The sequence below is a fragment of the Sciurus vulgaris genome (assembly GCF_902686455.1).
Source record: "Sciurus vulgaris genome assembly, chromosome: 1".
NCBI classification, from domain to species: Eukaryota; Metazoa; Chordata; class Mammalia; order Rodentia; family Sciuridae; genus Sciurus; species Sciurus vulgaris.
In genome coordinates, this window is record NC_136461.1 from 72,639,802 (window position 1) to 72,665,556 (window position 25,755).

Consider the following 25,755-nt stretch of genomic DNA (forward strand, 5'->3'; position numbering starts at 1 on the left):
GGTTCTGCAGACCAGTCATCCTCTATCCCTCCTGCAAGTAAATCTGAGGATGCAGGTGTTGAGATTAGATTTCAGGGAGGGGAAAATGGGAAGAGGCGAGAAGGAAAGAAGCAGAGGTATGGGTGTGGGGCCTAAGATTAAGCAATATACATGAAAACTGTTGTCAAATTTTTAAAATACTAAAAGAAAACACATCAAAATATCAATTATATTTGCCTTTGGATATTGGTAATTATGATTTTCCTTTAAATTATCAATTTTCTATGATATACATATTATTTTAATAAGATAACAATACATTTTTAAAACTTAAAAGGTATATTCATGTCTAGGCTAAAGTCAAATATAGAAGTTATAAGACTGATTTCTAGACTTAAGCTGTTTAAGAAGCAACAAAGACAGAGCTTCAACTCTCAATGCCACAAATGTCAAAGACTTAAAAAATTGTAGCTCTAGAGCTCAGCACAAAATTCATTAGCTAGATTTGGGGGAAAAAAATGCATGCCAATTACATTACCTTCTCAACACCTGGCAGACAATTCAACAGGTCAACAGTGAACTTAGAATCACCTGGGTCATTTTCACAACCACTTGATGACATTTTCAAAGGACTTTTTACCATTGCATCTAATACAGCCTCATAAAGCTGCTTTGTTATCAAAGGAGAAGGAAGTTCTCTTAAATAATCCTTAAGAACACCTTTAAAAAACAAATCAGAGAAAATTGTGATTGGTCTTCAGATGAAATAAAGAACTATGTTTGTTTTTTTAAATATAAATATTGCCATAGCCAACTTTTAATATTCTAAATAAAAGCAACAACATAAAAGTACTGTAACAAAACTCTAGAAATTTGTATTTTTTAAAGCTATCTTAGTAATTTACTTAATTTTAAAAATATACTAGACACACACAAATTTCCAATTACCATCCATATTAGGTTATGAATCATATAACAAGCTACTTGATACACATGTCCTATTGATTCTGCCCCTCTATAAAAAGCTCCTTTAAAATGCATGTAAAACAGAAGCATATTAACGTTAGTTGTAAATAATTATTCCAACTATGTAAATTTTGAGTTTCCAGACTTTTATTAATAGTGAAAGACTACACACAGTCCAAAGTCTTCACAAATAAATGAGTTATATAAATGCATTTCCTGATACTGGAAATGGGCTTTAAACAGAAACACTAGATGGTTGGATAATCTATAATGTTACACTATCATATGAAAGAAAAAATCTTTCCTGAAACCAAACAAGTGAAACCAAAAGCCAAGAAAAGACAACATCAGACATCACTATAGGAGTAAGGGAAGTCAATTTCAAACACATATCAAGTGGTTTTGAACTGAGATATTACCTGTATTAGGGGAAACAGTAGAGAGTCATAGTTGTTACACCTAAGCACAGAAGGTAAGACACTAGATAAGGCTGAAATGTCATCAAAAGGGAAAATGAGATTTTTCTGATTGCCAAAACCTAAATATATATAATATTGATTTAGAACATACTCTCAAATTAGCTGAAAACTTAGTCTAAAAACTTAGGGGGGTGGGAGGGGTTAGCATTAGGGTTAGGGTTAGGGTTAGGGTTAAGGAGGGTGGCAAGAATGGAGGAAGGAAGGACTGTATAGAAGGAAAAGAGGGGTGGGAGGGGTGGGGGAGAAGGAAAAAAATAACAATGAATCAAACAACTTACCCTATGTAAATTTATGATTACACAAATGGTATGCCTTGACTCCATGTACAAACAGAGAAACAACATGTATTCCATTTGTTTACAATTAAAAAAAAAAAATTTCCACAATTAAGGAAAATTAAAAAAAAAAGCTTAGCTTGAATTTAAACAGCATCATATAGAAAGCTTCCATTTGATAACAAAAAATTTTAATAGTGACAAGGTTCATACATTTCTTATGCATCGTTCTAATATTTGTTTATGCAAATATAAATATTATTTCTCTCCCTTTATTACATAAAAGATAACATATATCTCTCATTCTGTTTCTTACTTTTTCACTTAATACCATAACCTTGAGATCTTCTCAGTACATAGACAGCTTTCTCAATCATTTTTATAGTCACATCATAGCACTCCAGTGGATGGGTACACCAGTTTTATTGGCTCACTCCCCTATAGATAGGCATTTTGATTCTTCCTAATCTTTTGTTATTTCAAGATAAGCTGCAATGAAAAACCTTTCATATCATCACTTTGTATGAATGCAGATATGTCCATAGCATAAATATGTTTTAGCATACAGAAAAATTTCATTTTGAAGATATTGAGCTTAAATTATCTATGGGACATCTGAGGTTGCTGGATATAAAAATGTGAGGCTCAGTAAAGAGATGACACAGATCCAAGAATGATCAATTTAAAGATGATAATGACTGAGATTATCAAAGAGGCATGAATGATAAGAGATAGTACAGAAAATAACCCTGAAGAACATCAATTTTTCAGGAAAGAAGATTTTTCAATGGTAACTAAGGAAGAATGGAAAAGAAGCATGTGTGGTGAGAAGAGGCAGTGAGGGGGATGGAGAAGAATGGCAAATATGTTGCCAAGGAAGTCAAGAAAAAAAATATTTCAAGAAAGAGTTTAAGGTATCAAATGATACCCAACAACAATTAGGTTAGATAAAGAATCATATTAAATTCTGTGAGATACAGTATTTCTTAACCCTACTAAATCATAATCTCCAGGGACCAGAACTCAAGCCCCTGTATTTTTAACAAATTCATCTTATAATTCTATGCAGCCATTTTTTTTTTTTTTAACTAGCTACAGAAAACAATGATCTACAGATAATTTTGAGAAGAGCAAAACAAGAAAGTCAGCAACCGTGGCAAACAGTTTCAGGAGAATAAAGGACTCTGGAGTCAGGCAGTTGGTGAGAAAATAAATGAGCATAAAAGAAACATACAGATTACCAGTTTACTAAGTCTAGCTTTGAGAGAAGGTGATAACCACACAGGAGAGGAGAGGACAGAGCAGGATCAAAATAGTGATTTTCCTTTAAAGATTAAAGACATTTGAATATTTCAACACTAATTGTACAGAAGATATTACAAAAGGGTTTCAAAGCCAGGCTCGGTGGCAGTGGCAGCACATGCCTGTTCAAAATTAGCCTCAGCAAAAGCAAGGTGCTAAGCAATTCAGTGAGACCTGTCTCTAAATAAAATACAAAATAAGGCTGGGGATGTGGCTTAGTGGCCAAGTGCCCCTGAGTTCAATCTCCGGTACCAAAAAACAAAAAATGGGTTTCAAGACTCAGGAGAGGGAGAATGAAATCAATTGAGCAAAGTTCCTAGAGAGGAAAGAAAAGATTACTGAGGATAGATGTAGGAATTAAAATTAGTCCAAGATGTAAGGAAAATCATCTCACCTTTACACTACTACAAAAAGGAAACTGGGAAGTAGAAAACACATATGCCAAAGAATGCTCACTGATAGACTGGTTCACAAGAAGTAGAGGTAGTTCCCAGCTGATGACTTCATATTTTTTCTGTAAAGTTAGTAGGCAAGATCATCAACTAAGTGGCACATGAGTGAATGAGGTTTAAGGACAGTGAGAAGATATCAAACATAGAGTCTAGAGACAAAGAAAGAAAGAGAAAGAGAGAAAAAGTTGATAAGAAAACACAATTACTAGCAAATACCACTAAGAATCTGGTTAATTATGAAATCTATGAATTTATACAAGCACTAAAATACACTCTTTTGTAATTCTTTTCTCATAACCATCAGCAACCCAGACATAGGCTAGAAAAGCAGACCAGTGCTTCTAGTTGGAACTAGATTTGTCTTCCTGTATGCCATGACTGAAAACACCAGACAAATATACGGAGGGGAAAAACTATGTCCAAAACATTGAACATGAGGTGAACAGTGATCCCTGAACAATGCAAACTAAATGAGATAAGCCCATAACTTTCCCATTTACTGCCTGAAGGGACTTTCCAGGTTGCAGCAAGGGAAAAGAAACCTGGGCAAAAGTTCAACAGTGTAGCTAACCTGAGATGGAGCTAGAAATCCAAGGGGGCCAACATAGCTAGAGCTTTCAGGACAGAATATTAGAGGTTTGGAGGCTGTCCAGAAAGAACTCTGGAAATTTGCAAGAATCCTTGTGAATCTTCATCTGAGTACTGCTCAGCACATACACGTGAGGCAACTATGCAAGGATGGGGAGAAAACCATCCAAAAGAATTAGAACAATTAAGGGTTCTCACACAGGCAGGCAACAGCTCCTGTTCTGAGGTACCAAAGTGGAAAACTTCATAATTCACTGAATTTGGATATAGTACTGTTTGAGATTGAATTGCACCTCCCCAACACATAATAAAGGTATATTGAAATCTGAACACCTAAGTACCTCAGAATGTGACCTTATTTAGAATAAAGTATTTATAGAATAAAGACAAATGAGTTCATTAGGATAGGCCCTAATCCAATATGATATGTTCTTGTAAAAAGGGAGACAGACACACAGAGAAGGAAGATGAAATGAAGAAATACAGGAAGAATCCCATGCGAAGATGGAATATTGGATTCATGCATCGACATGAGAAACAATGCCGAAGATTGCCAGCAAACCACCAGAAACTAAAAAGAAACAAGGAAAAATTCCCTTACAGGTATCAGAGAGAGCAAGGTCCTACTGATGCTATGATTTTGGATTTCTAACATCCAAAACTGTGAGAAAATAAATTCCTGTTGTTTTACTTTATCATCATCACCACCACCACCACCATCACCATTTTTTTGCACTACTAGGGACTGAACTCAGAGGCGCTCTACCACTGAGCCACAACCCCAGTTCTTTTTATTTTATTTATTTTTTAAATTTTTATTTGAGAAAGGGTCTTTAGAAGTTGCCAAGGCTGGCCTCAAATTTGTAATCCTCCTGTCTCAGCCTCCTGAATAGCTGAAATTATAGGTGTGTGCTACTATGCCTGGCAAGTTTCTATTGTTTTAGTCACCTCTGTTATAGTAACCCACAGGAAACTAATACAAGCACATAGAAGATTTTTAATTTAGTAGTGAATCAAAGAAATAGACAAAAAGGAGACTTATTTAGAGGATGATCTTACTCTACCTAGGACAGCTGAGAAGATAAAAACCCTTTGTGAATAAATTAGTTGCATACCAGAACTCAGCTTGAGTATTTATAGGAATAAAAAAAAAAAAAAAATCCAGCACCCAAGAAGGTAAAATTCACATCTGGTATCCAATAAAAAATCACCAAGCATAGAAAAAGGGGCAAATATGACTTATAATAGGGATAAAAATCAACCTAAATCAAACCAGAAAATATATAGCTGAAAGATTTAGCAGATAAGGATATTAAAAAGTTATTGCAACTATATTCCATATTTTCAAGAAGCTAGAATAAAAACTGAACATGTTAAGTGGAGACTTGAAAAGTTATACACACACACACACACACCAGACTTTCAGTAGTGAAAACTAGAATATCTGAGGTTTAAAATGCAATGAATGAGATTAACATAATGCAATGAATGAGATTAATCACTTGAAAATATAGCAATAGAAACAATCCAAATTAAAATGGAGGGACATGAAAAAATAAACATCAGTGAGCTGTGGAATAATTTCAAGTGGCCTTCAATATATATGTAATTGGTATCTTTAAAGAAAAGGAAGTAGCAGGGAGTGGTAGATAGGAAGGAAAAAATAATTTGAATAAGAAACAGATAAAAACACAATTATAGCTGGAGATTTCAGTACTACTATTAGCAATAGAAAGAAAACAAAGATGTAGAAGGTTGAGACAAGATTATTAGTCAACTTGACTTTACTGGTAATTACGGTACTCCCAAACCCAGAATACACATTCTTTAGATGAACTCAAAAAGGAACACTTACCACCAGAAAAAAAAAACAAAAAAAAAAACTCAAAGCTAAAAACAAACAAAAAACTATCCTGGACTTTAAAATGAATCTCAATAAATATAAAAGCATTTGAGCCCATGAAGCATATTCTATGATCATATGAAATTAAATGAGAAATCAATAACAGAAAAATATCTGGAAAATCCCCCAAATATTTGGAAACAAACTAACATACTTCTAAATAAATAACATACTTCTAAATAATAATTCGTGGGAGGGGAAAAAAAGCATTTTGAACTGAATGCAAATGAAAACAACTCTGTGGGATGCAGGTAAAGCAGTGTTCAGGGGGAAATCGATAGATGTTATATTAGAAGAGTCAAAATAGTGGCCTTAACTATCTTCAGAAACTAGAAAAAGAGAAACGTGTTATGCCCAGAGTAAGCAGAAGAAAGAAAAATACAAAGATCGGAGTAGACATTAATGAAACAGAGACTAAGAAAACAGAAAAATCAATGCCACCAAAAGCTGGTTCTCTGAAAACATCACCAAATTGACAAACCTTTCAGTAGATTAATCAAGTAGAAAAAGACTCAAATTACTAAAATCAAGAATAAAGGAGGGGATATCACTACTAACCTTACAGAAATGAAAAGGATTATAAGAACATACTATGAACAACTATATCTAATAAATTAGATAGCTCACACACAAGTTAGAATGTGCAGAATGACAGAAACTATTAAAAGTTCAAGAAGGAATAGAAAATCTGATTAGACTTATATTAAGAGATTGAATAAGGCATTTTAAAACTTCCCACAAAGAAAATCCAGGCCTAGAGGGCTTCACTGGGTAAAACTATCAAATATTTAAAGAATACCAATTCTTTGCAGACTCTTCCCAAAAACAGCAAAGAGAACACTTTCCACTTTAATTTTTATAAAGCCAGTATTAACAAAGTACCAAACCAGATAGAGACATCACACAAAAAACTATAAATCAGTATCTCTTAGAAATATAGAAGGAAAATTGCTTAATAAAATATTAACACATGAAATCCAGCAAAATATGTATATATGCATATATATACATATATGTGTGTGTATATATATGTGTGTATATGTATATAAAAGGTGTGTGTGTGTGTGTGTGTGTGTATTTTTTTTTCTAAGTAGAGTATATACCATAACCAAGTGAGAATTGTCACAGGGATATAAGGTTGGTTTGACAACATCTGAAAACCAATTAATGTAATGTATCAATCAAATAAAGGACAAAAACCCACATAATCTTCTCAATAGACTCAGAAAAGTCCAACAAAATCCAATATATTTTATGATAAAATATAATCAACAAACTTGGAATAGGAGGGAACTTCCTCAACTTGATAAAAGGAATCTATGAAAAATCTAAAAATAACATTATACCTAGCAGTCAAAAGCTAAATGCTTTGCTCCTAAAACCAAGATTGAGATAAAGATGTCCATTCTTGACACTTTCATTCAACATCATATTGGAGGTTCTAGTCAGAGCAATTAGGTAAGAAAAAGAAGTTAAAAAAAAAAAAACAGAGCCAGATTGGAAAGAGAAAAGTAGAAATATCTCTATTAATCTTGTATATAAAAATCCAAAGGAATGCATTAAAAACTACTAAACTAATAAATGAGATTAGCATGATACAAGATCAATATACAAAAACCAACTGTACCTCTATACACTAAAATGAACAGTCCAACAAGGAAACTATGAAAACAATTCCATTATAATAGAATCAAAAAGAATTAAACGCTTAGGAAAAACAGTGCAAAATTTTACTGTGAAAACAAAAATTATTTTTGAAAAAGATTAAAGGAGATCTAAAATGGAATTTAACTCATTTTGTGGATTAGAAGACTTAATACTGTGAAGAGGTCAATACTCACCAAATTGATTACAGATTCAATGTAAATTCTATCAAAATCCCAGCTAGTTTTTTCACAGAAATTTATTTATTTTAGTTGACCCTAAAGTTCACATGTACATGCAAGAGACCCAGAACAGCCTAAAAATCCTGACAAGAAAGAACAGGGAAGGACTAACACTTCCCAATTTTAAAACTTATTACAAAGCTTCAGTAATCAAAACAGTGGTCCTAGCATCAGGATGAATATATAGAGCAATGAATGAGTATTGAAAAGCCAGAAAAAGGGCTGGGGAGATAGCTCAGCTGGTAGAGCACAAAGCCCTGAGTTCGATCCCCAGTACCGCAAAAAAAAAAAAAAAAAAAAAAAAGAAAAGCCAGAAAAAAGCCCTCACATTTATGGTCAATTGATTCTTGAAAAGGTGAAAGACAAGTCAATGAGAAAAGAATAGTCTTTCAATAGTGGTGCCAGGACAAGTGAAAGTCCACTTATTAGAGATTAATAAAGTTGGAGCCTCTTCCTCACACAATGTACAAAAATTAATTGCAACTGGAAAACAGACCTAAAGGCAAGAACTAGAACTATGAAATGCTCAGAAGAAAACATTGAAAATCTTTATGATCTTGGCTTAAGCAAAGCCTTAGATATGATACCAAAATTGCAAGTGAAAAATATATTAGAATTATCAAAATCAAAGAATACCATCAAGAAAATAAGTAGGGAAAAATGGCAAATTATATATCAGATCAGGGACTTGTTCCAGAATACATAAAGAACTCATAAATAATCCGACTTGAAACAACTGTAATCAATTTGGTGAGTACTGACCTCTTCACAGATTTCTCTAAAGAAAATATACAAGTGGCTAATAAGAACATGGCATGTCAGTATTTAGGGATAAATCTGATAACACATGTAAGAACTACACATTATCAATTAAAAGATAATGCTAACAAACACAATGTAAGTAGATTTATCATGTTCTAATATTTCCATTCAATATTGTTAACATGTTAATTTTTCTCATATTGATGTATAAACTTAATGCAATAATCAAGATAATGTGATTTAGGCATAAAAGAGATATTTACCCAAAAGAACTGAAAGTATATAATAGGGTTAGGGGTATAGCTCAGTGGTCAAGCATCTGCCTAATGAGGCCCTGGGTTCAATCACCAGTATTACTTAAAAAGCAAGCAAGAAAGAGAAAGAAAGAAATGAAAGCATATGCCCACTCAACAACTTATACATGAATATTCAAAGCAACTTTATTTATAATAGTCCCAAACTGGAAAAGATGCAAATGTCTGTCAACAGATGAATGGATCACAAGTGACAATATATACCTAAAATGGAATGCTATTTGGCAATAATAAAGAAATGGATCTCATTACAAACCAATTGGTGATGTGGACCTCAGGCAGGAATTCTCTTTGTGTCTGGAAAACATGCCTACCAATGCCTTCCTAGCAGTTAGGCAGGAACTTGTACACTAGTTTATGTTATTCCCCTGGCAGACATTGCCCTGGAGTTCAATCTCTCTTAATACCAGTAGAAGCTCACAGTAGAGTCAAAGGGGCTATATCAATTATGCCCCTGTTAACTGGCTTAGGAATTACAGCCAGGATAAGAGCAAGAATTGGGGGAATAGCATCTTCTGAGGCCCACTAAAACCAACTGTCAACACAGTTTATGGATGACAGGCAGTGAATTCCAGAAATACTTGAGACCTTACAAGACCAGGTAGGTTCCCTTGCAGAGGCTGTCCTACAAAACAGAAGAGGTTTAACCCTGCTGACCACTGAATAATGAGGACTTTCTGCATTCCTGGATGAGAAATGCTGTTTTTTATACAAACAAATCTGGAATAAAGACATGATCAAGTAACTAAGAGAAAACATAGCAAAGAAGAAAGAACAATTAGCAAACTCCGGGTCAATTTGGGAAAACTACTGGAATTGGAGAGCCTGGCTCCTGCCTTTAGCAGGACCCTTCACAATGATACTCCTGGGTCTGAAGTTCAGGTCATGAACTTTGAGCTCCCTAGTTGGATTTTATTTTATTTTTTTTTATTTATTTATTTTTTCGCTGGGGATTGAACCCAGGGCCTTGGGCTTGCAAGGCAAGCACTCTACCAACTGAGCTATCTCCCCAGCCCCTCGTACCATGTTTTGAGGCAATAAAATTGCAGGTCTTGACCTCTGGACCTAACTATCATGCAGTAAGACAAGAAGACCCTAAATATCCAGTCCCATGTAAGACACATCTGTGAAGATTAATGTCTTCTATAAAAATAAATATACATCAAAAGGGAGAAAAGAAGGAGAAAATGGCACTTTGTAACTTTCTGAACTCCGCAGAAATGTAGCTGTATCACTTAATTGTTAGTATGAGTTTTAGGTTACTATGCCAATTAACTGCTGCCCAAACTATAACCTTGTAGGCATGTGGGTTTTTTGTTTTTTTTAATATAGTTCTTAGGGATGTAAGCTTACAGTTATCTTGAAAAACTGCTGCCAGTGGTGAAGGCCAATTTGAGATATCACTCACAGGTGTTTGACTGCCTTTGTTCTGCATCTGTGAGCTGCTTATAGCAAGAATTCCTGTGCATGGTCTTTGGTCACATGGGCCAAGAATTCTAACATACGAATGTTGTTATTTCCTATAAAGCTTTGCGTGACCTCAGTTCGAGGCCCAGAATTTCAGAGCGATAGTCATCTGAGTCTGCTGGCATGATAAACTTGAGTTCTCCCCTTCAAAAAAAAAAAAAAAAAAGAAATGTACCATGAACACTTGCAGTAACAGGGCTAAATCCCAAAATAATTTGGCTAGTAAAAGAGGCCAAATTCCCCTGCCTCTACAAAAAAAAACAAAACACCACACAAGAGTTCCCACTGTGCAATTCCATTACATAAATTCTAGAAAATTAATATAGCAAAAGAAAAAATATCAGTGGTTGCCTCAGGACAGCGAATAAAGAGGGGGAAAGCTGCGTTACTGTAGGATGCTAATTTTAAGTCCTTTGGGTATGAACCGAGAAGAGGGATAACTGGGTCAAAAGGTGGGTCCATTCCAAGTTTTCTGAGGAATCTCCACACTGCTTTCCAGAATATCTGCACCAATTTGCAACTCCACCAGCAATGTAAAAGTGTGCCTTTTTCCCCACATCCACAACAACATCTATTATTGTTTGTGTTCTCAATAATAGTCATTCTAATTGGAGTAAAATGAAATCTTAGAGACAAAAGGGGTACAACATTTCATTTCTATAGTTGTTCAGGATGTAGACTCATACCATTCCGTGTAATCATACATGTACACAGGGTAATGATGTCTGTCTCATTCCAACATTCTTCATACCCCCAGCCCCTCCTCTCTCTCATTTTTCTCTATGTAATCTAAAGTTCCTCCATTCTTCTCTCACTCCCCCACCCCCCACCCCCATTATATATCATTATCCACTTATCAGGGAAAACATTTGGCCTTTTGTTTTGGGGGATTGGATTATTTCACTTAGCATGATATTCTCCAATTCCATCCATTTATCTGCAAATGCCATAATATTATTCTTTATGGCTGAATAATATTCCATTGTGTATATGTACCACAGTTTCTTTATCCATTCATCTGTTGAAGGGCAACTAGGTTGTGAACTGAGCTGCTAGTTATTGTGAATTGAACTGCTATCAACACTGATGTGTACAATGAATCAAAATGCAGTCTGTAAAAAATAAAAAAAATTATAACAAAAAGAGGGAAAGGCACTGGAAAGAAGAATTAGACAGAAACTTCAGGGATCTTTTGGAGATGGTACTTATATTCATTACATTTGCTGTGGTTATGGTACATGAATATAGGTGAAAACATTCAATTTTATACCTTAAATACATGCTTTTTATCATATGGCAATTATATCTCAATAAAGGTTAAATAAGACTCAAATGACATTGCAGATTGGAGGTTTGTCAGATGAGTGGATCAAAGGAACAATGAGGCAACAGCATTTAGGCATTTGTATGAAAGTGGCTAAAAATGATGAAACATGAAATCTAATATGACTAGAGTGGGAAATTACACAAAAAGAAATGACTGAGCAAAAATATTAAAGGATAACTAATGAAGTAAAAAATGGGCAGGAATATAACTGAGTAAGGAAATTTGAAACTAGGAAACATTAGCTCTAAAATGAAATGAATTCAAAGTTTCAGAGGCAAATTCTAGATGGCAAGAACCATGATCTTAGGAGTGGGTCATAAAGTAGAGTTGATATAAAGGTCATGTTGGATGACAGAAAATCTAGGGTTCTGAATCCTACATGGCAGGACTTGGATTGAACATATAACCCTGAAGTCCTCAGGGAATGAACAGTTTCATATCTTAAATTTTGTATTTGCTGTAAAAAAAAAAAAAAAAAAAAAAAAAAAAGTTTGCCTGAAGCATTTCATTTTGTGCTCCAGACAAACCAACCTCTAAAAATGCATTAAATTGTGAACAACTCCATCACTTACTTCATTAATTTCTTATTTTCTAGACTTATTTATTAATTATATTTGAAAGTTTATTCAGAAATGTGAGTTCATGTGGAACAAATATTTGAGGCAACATTATTATTAGCCAATTTCCCAAATCAACAACATCCTTTGTTTTGAGCTACAATGGCTAATTTATTGTAATTCTAATGATATTTATCAAACAAATCTTAAATCATTTTTTTACTTTATGAAGAAAGAAAATAGTTCTAAATTCTTTTGAAAATAGCCTTACTACCAAGAAATAGTCAATTCACAAAATTAGAAACTCTCAATTTTGGAAAAGAATACCATAATCCCTATATTCATCAGCCTATTATCTTCTGGATATGATACAAATATCCCAACCTAAAATCCCTTCTTACAATATTAATTAATTAAAACGACTCTATTTCAACTTTTAAGTCATACATGCTTAACATAATTTTTATTTCTAAAACAAGGCTTCACCAAAACAAATGTCTACTTTCTTTCTTTTTTTTCAGTGGTGGGGATCAATCCCACAACCTTATATATGCCAGTCAAGGGCTCTACCACTGAGCACTCGCCAAAGACCCACTTTTATTTATAGAGTACACTTTCCTAAAAATTGATATTTATAAAAATTTTCTCTAATGAATTTATAAAGTGGATATTTTACTTGTTTTGTTAATCATATATTAACAAGGGAAGAACATTTCGTATTTTTTAAATTACCTCATTTTTATAGAGATAAGCCTCTTCATAAAAAATAAATAACCATTATTTCTGATTTGTTAAAATTTCTAAGAAATTTATAAGAAAGAAAAGGGTGCCTTGGCTTGTTTTCCCTTTTCAGAGGTACAAGAAGTATATCCTTCTCAATACTATACAATGGTTATATTGACCACTTGAACAGACAGTTCGAATTCTACTATATCCTATTTTTAGTGGTAAGTGAACACTTTCAACTTCACTTAATATATCCATTTATATCTCTCACTACTTCAAATCTAATATATCCAAACAAATTCATAATTGTTCTCAGTATTTCCCCACCAAAAGCAGATCTTCTTGTAGCTCTTTTTTCTGCTATAATGGTTAGTCACCAAATCAAAAGGTTCCAAAATCATATTTGTTTTGGGCCCTCTCTTGTTACACATCCTTTCAATTCTATGCTTTTCTATTTCTACTGCTACAATCACTCATTACCTCATTGCTGGACCTATTGCCAAGGCTTCCTGATTTTCTTTCCTCTGGTCTCTTCAATTTTAATTACATACAGACTTTCTGATCAATATTCCCGAAAACAATCTTTAATGACTCTACTTCCCTATTTGAAAGATCCCCTTTGCCTAGCAAATACATAATTTTCAAACCAAATAAACAATGTCCTTTATATCGACTAAGCTTCAGTCAAACTCCTATGGCATTTTATTTATCTCTCTGTGAAGAGATATCTGCTAGCTACTCCAGCTAATTTGATGTAGTTCTTACTTCCCTCTCATCATCTGTTGGCTATTTAAGGGCAGGAACCATATCTTAATATCTTCCCACAAAAATAACACAGTAATGATTGCTGGGGTTATGGCTCAGTGGTAGAGCACTCGCCTGGCACGTGAGGCACTGGGTTCAATTCTCGGCACCACATATAAATAAAAAAATAAAGGTCCATTGACAACTAAAACACAATAAGTAAATAAGTAGCATTTATGAAGGAAGGAAACCAAGACATAAAAAAAAAAAAAAGAACTCAAATTAAATTTAGGCTACATTAGTGTTTCAATTCTTGTTGAGTACATAAAATAAAATCTATTTATTACCTGTTATTACATTTATATCTGGGTACTCGTTTTCACACAGACCAACAGCTTTGCTATCCCGCTCAAAAGCCTCTCGAAGTTCTTTCTTGACTGCTGCTGAACCACATAATCGATACAGGCCCACTACCTAGAAATAAAATTATGGCCACATTACGTTGTATTTGATAAAGAAACAATATGATAGTACACGTAGATCACACGAACTTGGCAATCACATATGTTCTGATGGCATTATAATACTTCAAAGACAGCTACTGAAGTCTCACCACAATGTTGTTTAGTTTAAAAACATCCTATTATTTCATTTCAAACAATATACTATGATTTCTACAGTCCTGGAAATCTTAAGAAAAAGGTACAATCCTTTCTTTTCATATGCTCAACCAATATCTCAATACCAAGCATGTACCATTTCATATCTTTTGCCCTAGACTGACAAAAGGCAACACCATAATTAAACCATCGTTTTACAGTTATAAAGCCCCACTCTGTCACTCTTTACTGATGAACTTGGGCAGGTTATTTAACTTCTTTAAAACTCACTTTCCTTATTCATAAAATAATTATACAGTTCAAACAAGGTGCCAGTATGCTATTTGTGTAAAGTTTTTTTTAGGAAAAAAAACAAAAGATTCTCAGGAAGAAATAAAAGCCAAACCTAAAGGGAATTTTACTTCTGAAATTAATTGATTATAAAGTAACCAAAGAAAATTAATCAATATAGTAAATAAAAAATAAAACCTCTAGTTTAAAATTTATACAAGTTGCATAGCTACTACTCACTCCAATAACCTACAATGAAAAAATTAAAAAAAAAAAAAAACCGCAGTTCACACAGGTTCTGAAATATTAAGTCTTAAGTTCACTATAAATTCACTGAGAGGAAACCAGTATGGTCGCTCTAAGGAAAAAACATGCCTAACTGACCTGTAAGAGTTCTCTGAAAGAGTATTAAGGAAAATAAGTGTTTGCCACCTATATACTTTCACATCAAAGACTAGTTAGAAATCCCAGTCATCTTGAATTGAAGGCAGAGTTACAGAGAAAGAAATTATTTCAAGACAGAAATAAAGCAAAGCCTCAAAAATTTAAAATATAAAATGTTATAAATGATCTACAAGGTGTACTCAAATGAAATTTTAGGGTTTACTTAGGACTTAACCTCTTAAATCATTAAAAAACTGATAGTACTAACACAAGCAAAAGACAAAAAAGACAAAAACAAACAAACAAACAAAAATCCTGATAGAATATACCAGAGAAGATGGGTCTTAATGTAAGAAAGTGTCAATAATGGATACAGGGAAATGCTGTCCAAAATGTCTGAAAGCTCTAAGTATTAATTGAAAGATAGTAAAAAAAACTAAAACTATTTCTAAGAGATAGTAATGCAAAGTGCTGTTACATTCGAAAGGATCAACATGATATGGGAAACTAAGAAATGTGTACTAGGAAAAAAACTGAGGTTTCTATTCTTAACCATATTCCTGATGCATTTATGTTGAGAATAGCATTTGTTAGGCTGGCTGCATCATCTCGAAGAAAGACAAGGTAAAAATGTAGATAACCTAGAAAATAAGACTAAAATACTAAATAGGCTCAAAGAAAATCCTTCCACAACAGAAGAAACTAACTTGATTATAGCCCTTGTGATGTGTGCATATTTAAGTGTCATAAAGACCTATAATAAGGACATGTCTCCTTGAACTTGAGAAGGAAATGAATCTAGAACAAATTAAAGGAAGTACTATTTAAATAGTAGACAATAAATTAACATAACATTTTATCCCCAAAGCTGAAATTACAACATGGCTTTTAAGTGGATGAATAAAGAAATTAAGATCTAAAATAGGTATTTCAATATTTTAGGATATATTCCTAAATTTAGAATGCTAACTTCTTGAACCAAACTCATGAAGTACATACTGGATTCCTCTATCAGTGCCAGAATCTGTATTGGATGGACCATGAGTATCTACTGGAATCAGAAGACAGGTGGTAGCTGCATTCAAGGTATTTAGCCAGGCCACAAACTATTTTTATATAAATGTAAAAACTTGATTTTCACAGTGAAAAAACAAGATAATAACTGACAAAAAGGTAAAACAAAATTTAAGAAGCATGGTAGCCTGTAAAACGTGGACACGTTAAGCCTACATGTGTAGGTACGCGTGTTTGTGTGCACGCGCAAGTGAGCATGCACACATAGGTGGAGAAGCAGCAAGGAAAAGAAAAAAGATTTTTAAAAAGCATAGTTTCAAATGCCCAACTATAAAACTTTTTAAAAATTTACAGGAAATCTTTAAAACAAATCTTTCTAATCTTTAAGTACAGAAATAAAAAGGATTGCTAAAACTGTTTTCTTAGCCCTCAAAAAAGTGATTAGCAATCTTTATATACCTGCTCTTTATATATATTTCAAAAAATAAAATGTACAGTGCCACTTGAATTACTTATTATAATATTTAACTGGAAGTTTCTGCTTAATAATTAGCTTTAAAGTCTGCCTACACACTACGAAAAAAAATGGAGGAAAAAAAAACAGAGAAACTTAAGAAAGTAATTAAGAGAAAAAACTGGACTGGAAAGTAAAATCCTCACTCTCACAGACCACCCAAACTAGAGACAGAATCATGTGCAAAGTTCAAGAAATGACTGCATACATTTTTATAAATATAAGCAAATAAAACCCATAAGGATTAAGTGATTTGCCCACCATCACAGTTAAGTAGTAAGAGTGGAGAAACCAGAATCCAGGTCCTCTGGATCTTAAGACAATATTCCATGAATGTTTGCTGTTTCTATAGCTTCCACATTAAGTTCAAGGTGAGATATTTTAAATGAAGAAATCATATTTCAGATTTTGTGATATTTATCTTCATTGTTTTTTATCTTTTTAGTCTATGTAAATTTGAATAGGACTAAAACAGAATTATCTCAGAACCTAATGATTCTTATGATATCACAAGAATTCTGTGAGTCAAGAATGAATATAAATAATTTTTTATATCTCAATAATATCCTCGGTGATAAACTGTTTCTCATTGTCACAGTTCATATGTATTAATGTATAAAAAAGACAAGGTGTGTTAACTGGCTAACCTTGTTACATACCTTGTTACAATTAATGCCACGTTTTTTGTTTGTTTCTTTTAATGGAATGCCTTTAAAAGAAATGAAAGATATTCTTTTAAGGAGGACCACTCCTCATCCTACATGCTATCTGACTTCCTAAAAGTGCGAGTGAGAGGGTAGGAAAAAAGGGGAGGGAATTAGGAATGAACAAGTTTATAGGATTCAGTATTAGAAAACTCTGTCATAAAAGGTCAAAGCATGTAGAAACATTTTTTAAATGAATTAGTCCTTGCTTATGTTATCAGCTCTTGCTTTTCCTAGGACTACACTTGTAAAGCAATCTTGATGTCTAGTTATAAAACCCACGCAGCTCTGTAACACAACATAAACTGTGATCTAGTAGGCTCTCAAATCACTGATAACATAGGTTAAGGTAGAAATTATACACTAAACAGTGATGTAATAAAAATAAACAATAGGAATGGGGCAATGTCTAAATTTTTTTTTTACGTTACCTTGAATTCCTTCCCCCAAGACTTACAATCAGACTTAGAATCAATTCAACAATCAATAAAGGAGGTAGTAGAAAAATTCAGTGAAATATACCTGACAGCCTCTCTTTTCAATTTCCATAATACATTTCTGTATCAGGAGTGGCACCATCAATCCTACATTTTCTTTTTCTACAACTTTTTGAATGTCAACACCAAATATTACTGATTCTCGATTTTTATCTAGTCCGTGAAGAGAATTTTCCCACTGTTCCATAAGAGTCACTTTCACATATATAAGACCTCTAGGTTCAAGTTTGACAGCCAACTGATGTGTCTTTGTCACTCTGAATAAGGTGGGGAGAACAACAGTTCCATGACAACACACTTTATTTTTTCTTGGAGTGGGCTCCCAACTAAATACTACTAGTTTTAAATGTTGTGCATTTTCAATTTCTATGTTGAAAGTGTGATCCATGTCTAAAAATGTTGTCCGACACGTGAGCAAAGCTGTTCTTGCTTTGTTCACTGAATCTACCTGAATTGCACAAAAGACATCTTTTGAATCTATCCGTGGTGGTTTTAAATCCTCGGCACCATAGAAATGCACACTCATGAGCCCAGATATATACTGTGAACATTTGGGTTGATCAGAAAAATTATAATGCCTAAAAGCATCTATGTCTATTTCATTTTTACTACAACTGTTTGGAATTATTTCTTTTCCTTTTCCAAATTTGCTTTCAGATCCATGTTTGCTAGATTTAGTTATAAGTTCAGGTGAGTCTCCATCACTGAGGTAGCCACCTTTGCAGGAATACTTCAAACTCTTGGAAGTTTTCTTCTGGTAGCTGTGCTGAGAAGATACAGTGGTATCAAGATGGTACCGGCTTATGACATTCCTCTTAGCAGCTGTGGTAGTGTTTCCAGAAGGTAAAATAACAGTATGATGAATTTCTCGACAGTTATATTTAGACAAGGAAGGAGTATTATCTGAACTGTTTACATAATTCAGAGTTCCCTTAACACCTAGCTTTCGGCTAAATTCTGGCAATCTTTTCATTTTCATGGAAAGTTTCCTCACAGTTCGTGGAGATTTTATTTTATCTGGCAAGGACCAATTAATTGAACTTCCTTTTTTCACAGGGCTAGGGCTTGGAGAGGATGGCTCCATAACTCCCAATTCAGTCCTACTAGTAGCAGCTAAGATTCCAGGACCTTTAAAAAAGAATGAAAGAAAGAAAAATATTATAAAGAGATATGTTTTGATTTCTCTTATTCCTATTTTATAAACCATTAACTAAACAAGGACTCACATGGATAGGAATACTTCCCTTGTTTCATCTCAATGGGGAGATTTAGTTTGAAGTTCAGTTCAGTCTTCATCTTCATGTTCAAGCAGAATATCAAGATCTCCAGATGGTATACAATACAAAGAAACTTGCCCCTCTCCATCTGCTATTCTGAAGGCTTGGAGGAAGGGTAATGCAGATTCCTTTTTAACATTTCCCACTGCAATATACTCCATTGAGCATATTATATATTAGAAACTAGGAAAGTATCTTATTTTAAAATCTAGAAATGCTATACTAATAAAAGAATATTTTTTCTATATTTATAATCTTATAAAGTTAAATGTTATCACTCAGCAGAGCTAATTTTAAAAAAAGCTAAAAATCAAACAAATTTATAATTGATAGCTGAGACCCTCCTTGTTCTAAAATTCTATTAAAATATATCACCAAATATTCTGTAGGGCTATCTAGTCAATTAAGAATAACAGAATATTGAATATCATAAATGTAACTGAATAATTTTAAAAACTGTTAAGAAATCTTCCTTATTGTGCTATTTATATGCGATAATTCCACGCAACTTCAAATGTTAGTTATGGTCTTTACATGCAACAGAGATATAAGTTTTCTTGTAATTTTCTGTTTTTGTAGAGAGTAAAACAATGAAATGCTTTTGAATTTTTATCCATACAAACAATGGCTTTATTCTCCTTTGTATGTCAATATTATTCAGGTTTATGGTTAAAAGTTTCTAAAAATACTAAGAAGTATTTTACAAGTACAAATAAAGTAAATAACAGCCTAAACCACATATCTGGAGATTAGCCACTATAAATATTTTGGTGAAAATAATAGTAAAAGTAGTTTAATATTAATGAATTATTAATATTTCATTATGATAAGCACTACCAACTGACATTTATTTAGTTACTTAGTATGTGTAGTCACTTATTTAATTCTCATAATAATCCTACAAGTTAAAACCATTAGCACTCCATTTTCTAGATGAGGAGTCTGAGGCACAAAGTTGAGTTAATTGAGGATTACAAAGTTGGTAGGTGGCAGAACTAGGATCCAAACCAAAACACTGGTTTTCAGAGTCTATGCTTTTAAATACTACACCTTTTGACTCCTTCATCCTTCTACACTCTTTTATCCAACCATACATATTAAACCAATTTTAAACACTTTTTCTCATCTATTATTAAAATATTCCATTTAAACATAAACTTCCCCAGCTTAAAAAAAGGACAGAAAATAAATTTAACTTTTAAATTTATACTTGTTCCTAGTAAATTTTCAAACTACTAATACAAATTAAAAATATATTCTAGGGTTGGGGTTGTGGCTCATTGACACAGTGCTTACCCAGCATGTGTGAGGCACTGGGTTCAATTCTCAGCATCACATATAAATAAATAAATAAAATAAAGGTCCATCAACAACTAAAAAATATTGTTTTAAATCTTCTAAAACCAGGGTAGGAGAGAGGCAAGAATGGAGGAAGGATGGATTGTACAGAGGAAAAAGTGGGGTGGGGGTGGAGGGAAGGAAAAATAACAGAATGAGACAAACATCATTAACCTATGTACATGTATGATTACACAAATGGTGTGACTCTACTTGGTGTACAACCAGAGAAACAAGAGGTGTACCCCATTTGTATACAATGAATCAAAATAAATAAATAAATAAATATTCTAATACCAATAGTATATGAATTTTAACTTTTCCTGTGAAGAAACAATCTAATCCCAATTATTTAACATTTAATTTTTCATGCTTTATCTAACCATTCTTATAAAGGATAATCTAATAACTTTAATATCGGAAGTAATCTATTTTTTAAATTCAACAAATTAGTGACCTTTCTTTAAAGTATTAATAGAACATTCTCCCTCCAGTCCCCTCTATGTGTCCTAATGACACACAGAGAATTAGTTTCTTTATAGAGAGGGTACTATTTTAAGTATGCCTCCCAGAACTTTCTGGTAAACAGCTAGTAAGAAATAAAGTGTGTGATACACTGGACAAAGCATCCCCTATGTTGCAAATCACAGCACAATTCTCCTAGCTTACTTGTCTAAAACATTCTACAGTAATCAGGGTCCTGCTTTACAAACATTAATCTATTTTGTCGCAGCCTAGAAAAACTACCCAGTGTATTAAATTGTTCCAGATTTATTAAATTGCTAAGGAATTTAACAAACTGACTTTTTACACATTGTAAGTAAATGATTTCAACTGAAGTCTTCAATTGTTAAAATGAAATACTGTACGTTAGCAACTTCTACTACAGACAAGAGTGTATTTATTAAAACAAAGGCTTTTTGTTTTAATAAAATCCAAGAGCTGAAATATTACCAAATTCCACAATCCCTTAAAATTAAACTAGAACTATACTAATCAAATTACAGAACAACTATTCACAGCAAGCACAAAATGAAAACCCTTAAATAGAAATTTATGTACCAGACTAGAGTCAAGAGAAAATGATACACTCCTTCAGCACCTGGAACAGTAACTGGAACAAAGCAAGAACCCAAACATTTGTTGAATAAATAAAGGTATCAATCAACCAATTATAAGTTGCACTGTATATCTGTAAACTTTTTGGGAAATACAATACAGAAATTAACAACAGCAAATACCACCATAAAAACCCAGTAATGATACTAGTAAACAGATCCTAAAGAAGCAAAAAAGATCATGATGAAAGATTACTGCAATACCTGTGGGCACAATCTATTAACACCAAATGCCAGGAAAACAGTGGATGAATTAGGGCACATCAACTCAATTAAACTATATAAAGCTTGAGAAACAATGTTAATCTATGTGTAACAATGTAAAATGAAGGTATCAAGAGAAAAGCACAAAATCAATCAATCCATCCATCCCAATCTGACTGCAACTAGATAAAATACATATTGACCTGGAATTTAATAAGCACAAAACAAGTCACAGTCGTTAGGATATTCTTTTTTAAAAATTGCTGTTCAGATTTAAAATATTTACAAATTTGCTTTCCTATTCTCTGATCCAAAAATTATGTTGAAATTCAACACTCTCTTTGCCAATTTCTCAACAACATTCTGCCAATATTGCTAAGGAAAACAGAGCACTTTATTTTTTTTAATCTGTTATTTTTTAGTTATACATCACAGTAGAATGCATTTTTTAAATACTTTTATTTTTATTTACTTATTTTTCATGTGGTGCTGAGGATTGAACCCAGTGCCTCACACATGAGGCAAGTGTTCTACCACTGAGCTACAGCCCTAGCCCAGAATGTATTTCTTCTAATTTTTGTTGTTGTTGTAGATGGACACAATACTTTTTACTTTATTATGTGGTGCCAAGGATAGAACCCAGTGCCTCACACATGCCAGGCAAGCACTCCACCACTGAGTCACAATCCCAGCCTGAAGTAGATCACTTTAAGTAACCCTTCTACCAAACTAAAACAAATTAAAAAATGACATACACTAAACTGTATCTCCTTTGGTCAATTTAGGATTGTGCTTATTAGATGTGAATTACATGTTGAAAAGAATGCTGGTAAGAGGAGACATAAATAGTAGTCATTCCACACCTTAAAAAAAAATTTTTTTAATGTCTGTTAGTCTAAGTTCATAATATGCCACAAACATTTTTAAAAATTAGTTTCGTGGGAATAATATATATTAAAATATGTATCACTTTATAGATGATAGCTTTCTAACTGAGCTCTTGTCCTTATTACCCTCTTGCCTTCTCAATCCACACCCATCTCTATCTGTGTGAGCCTTCTCTGACACTCCACCCTGATCACAAGCTGCATTCCAAATTACTATTTTAAATAATATTTATTTCTCTTTCCATCCAGATTACAAAAGAAATACATATTTACTCTGGAAAATGAGCCTACAATTAGAAATGCACAAAGAAGAAAGTTTTTAATTACCTTCAATCTCAACACCCAGAAAATAAAAACAATAAAGAAAATTAACATTTTTCAATATGGCTTTCAGTGTTTCTTTCAAAATTACCATCATATAGTACACAGTATCATAATTCACTTTTTCTCTTAATATAACATTTGACTGGGCCTCCCCAAGTCCCTGAGAAAAAGAGTCAAATGCAAATACTTTATTTGCAAAGTACAGAAACTCCATCAAAGTGAAAATATTCAGGGGAAAATTCAAGATGAACATCAAGCTTGCTATCACTATAAGCAACTGTAGCTTAACTTCAAGAGAAAACTCTGGGAAGATTAATCTGCTCATCATTACCCACATGAGAGGTAATGGAACTGGCATAGTCCTACACCAACTTGTCAGTAATTGGTTGAGGGATACTCAGGCAGCCCTGCAGAAAGCTTCCCTGACTTCAGACAAAGTCCTCAGGCAGAGATGCAAATACTGGGGAGGGTAGAAAGGCTTCCCTATTCAAGGAGTAAGTAATAAAACCCAGGGCATATGGAGTAAGGCACTGACAGCATCTGATACACCACACTTCTCTGAATACTGTGCATCATTTGAAATTCTATAAACGATGACATAAAACATAACTAATTTCTATTCTACACTTGATATTTTCAATCAAATATAACTTATACTATTTCCTGGGGAGTATGTCTAGAACTAAAAGAGCACATCATAAAACAGAAGGCAATCAGCAAGAGCAAAACCATTAAGTTCAACTATATAAATGCTTTTTTTAATAGAACAAAAACTGCTGAATATCAGCAATTTCTTACGGTTCAACCTAATATATATTAAACTTCAATTATTTCCTTTTGGGGTTCTATAACTATTATAGCACCTTTTTGAAAGATCTTTGCTTCTACCTTTTCTATTTTTCTCTTCTTCCTTTCCTTTGCTCATAAGAAAACTCAGGCATAAGAACAAACTAATGACTACTGGTACACGGAAAAGACAACTTTTCAGCTTTGGCTAGGCCAAGTATGGGTGAATAAATGAATGAAGCAAAAAATAAGACCTACATAAAGAATATATCTTTTTCTTCTATCCCCCATGACTCCACTCTTTTCAACCAAGAGAAAAGCAATCATAGGTCTCTAAAGATCAATATACTAAATCATACCACATAACAGATTACAAAACCAAGTCTGTGATAAAAATAATTAAAACACCATGTATATAAAAATACTTAGAAACCTTTGTTTAACTATATTTTCACAGAAAAGTACATAAATATAATAGATAATATTTAGAAATTGTCAAAGAATTAAAAAAGAAGAAAGAAAAAAACAGATCTATGATCACCTTTACCTGCAAAAGGAGATTTCAATATGGGACTATCCTCCACCATTAAACCTTCTTGTGTCTTAGGTCCTAGCCTTTGCTTGTACTGCTGCATACATTCTGTGGAGTGGATGTAATCTATAGGATTAATTTCATTTGACTGAGATGTCTCAGTATCACCTTTGTGTTCAGAAGAGCACAACAGATCTTCAGTAGGCTGCTCTATTTTCATTGGGTCACTCCCAGACAATATGCTCAAACTGACAGCAGGTAACTTCAGAAGAGCAGGGTTTGACTCACGGAAACTCAAAGCACCTGATATCTCAAGGTCATCATCCTCAGGAATGGGATTGTACCATATTTCTCCTTCATCATCTGCATCATTTTCCTCATTAATGTCTGAAGAGCAGTTTCTTGATAATGAGTTTGTAGCATTACACACCATATATGTACAGTATTCTTCTTTGAGGAAAGGACGTGATAGCTGATGTTTAGGAAGAGACACAGGTGAGAGAGATAAATGACTCCTATCTTGGCATTTCCTATTTTCTTCTTCCATATTAAGAGATCTCAGAGGACTCTGATATAACCAATTACGTTTCTTTGAAACGGTAATACTGTTAAGTGGCTTTTGACCTCTGAATTCAATATTATCCTTCAGATCCTCAGATTCTCTTCTCTTCACTGAAGACCCATAGACATTTTCAAATAAATCTGTGTCAAAGAAGAAAAAGAGATGGAATATAATGCCTGATATACCAGGAAAGATATGTTACTTCAAATCAACAGTTAAAATTTTTGAAAAGAGGAAAAGTAATATTAATCACAAAAAACAAAATCAAACCAGAAAATTTTTGGATTTTCCACCTAAATATGACTCCCATTATTTAGAAATCAGACGACTAGTATAGACGTCATAAAATTCTAGGAAGTAGAAATTGCAAACTCTGATGCCACCTTTATTAAAAAACTAAGTACCAACAAAGCCTTACCCTAAGCAAAACAAACTATAAAAAGCTTACATAGAATGCTTTGTACACAGTATGACTAATCAATATTTGAAAATTTTCCAAATCACTAGTACAAGGACCAGAAATCAGTGGAAAGCATAAGCAATATTCCCATTTTTTTCATAGAGATTAACTTTCAATAACCTTAATAAAAAGTATGCCTTACTTACTAAAATCTCAACATGTGTGGTCCCTCACCATACAACTCAGTAGTATCTTATGCAAAGTCTGAGTTCTATATAGCTAGAGCAACAATTAAAATTAAAATCCCTTAAGGAGACCCCAGATTAGAACAAAGCATGCTGTCTCTCAGTAAGAACAACAGCTATTATTATTACTGGCCAGGCGCAAATACAGGCAGGAGATAAGTAATGAACAAAATAATCCCTGCCCTATAAATTTTATAGTCCACTGGGAAACCTCAGATACTCAAGACACATACACAGGTTAAATTTAATGTAATAAGACCCTAAAAATGTACATATAACATTACTTTCATCTAAAAAGGAAAATTTTGTGTTTCCAAAGAGTTGTGTAAAGTAACTTCATTGACACTGATAG

The 25,755-nt window shown here is 33.3% G+C and overlaps 1 protein-coding gene across 2 annotated transcripts in view; it reads right to left on the bottom strand.

Annotated features, from left to right (window-relative positions):
• LOC306660844 (mucolipin-3) overlaps nt 1-25,755 on the bottom strand; it is a 177,854-nt gene that overhangs the window by 143,824 nt on the left and 8,275 nt on the right. Inside the window, exons 2-5 of one of the 2 annotated variants that reach the window (XM_079139476.1) lie at nt 24,212-24,898; nt 17,756-18,858; nt 14,075-14,201; nt 518-699 (exon numbers count right to left, since the gene is read on the bottom strand). In XM_079139476.1, the coding sequence (XP_078995602.1) occupies nt 518-699; nt 14,075-14,201; nt 17,756-18,858; nt 24,212-24,898 (2,099 nt within the window). The remainder of the gene's footprint in view (nt 1-517; nt 700-14,074; nt 14,202-17,755; nt 18,859-24,211; nt 24,899-25,755) is intronic. The other variant, XM_079139475.1, reaches the window with a different exon arrangement.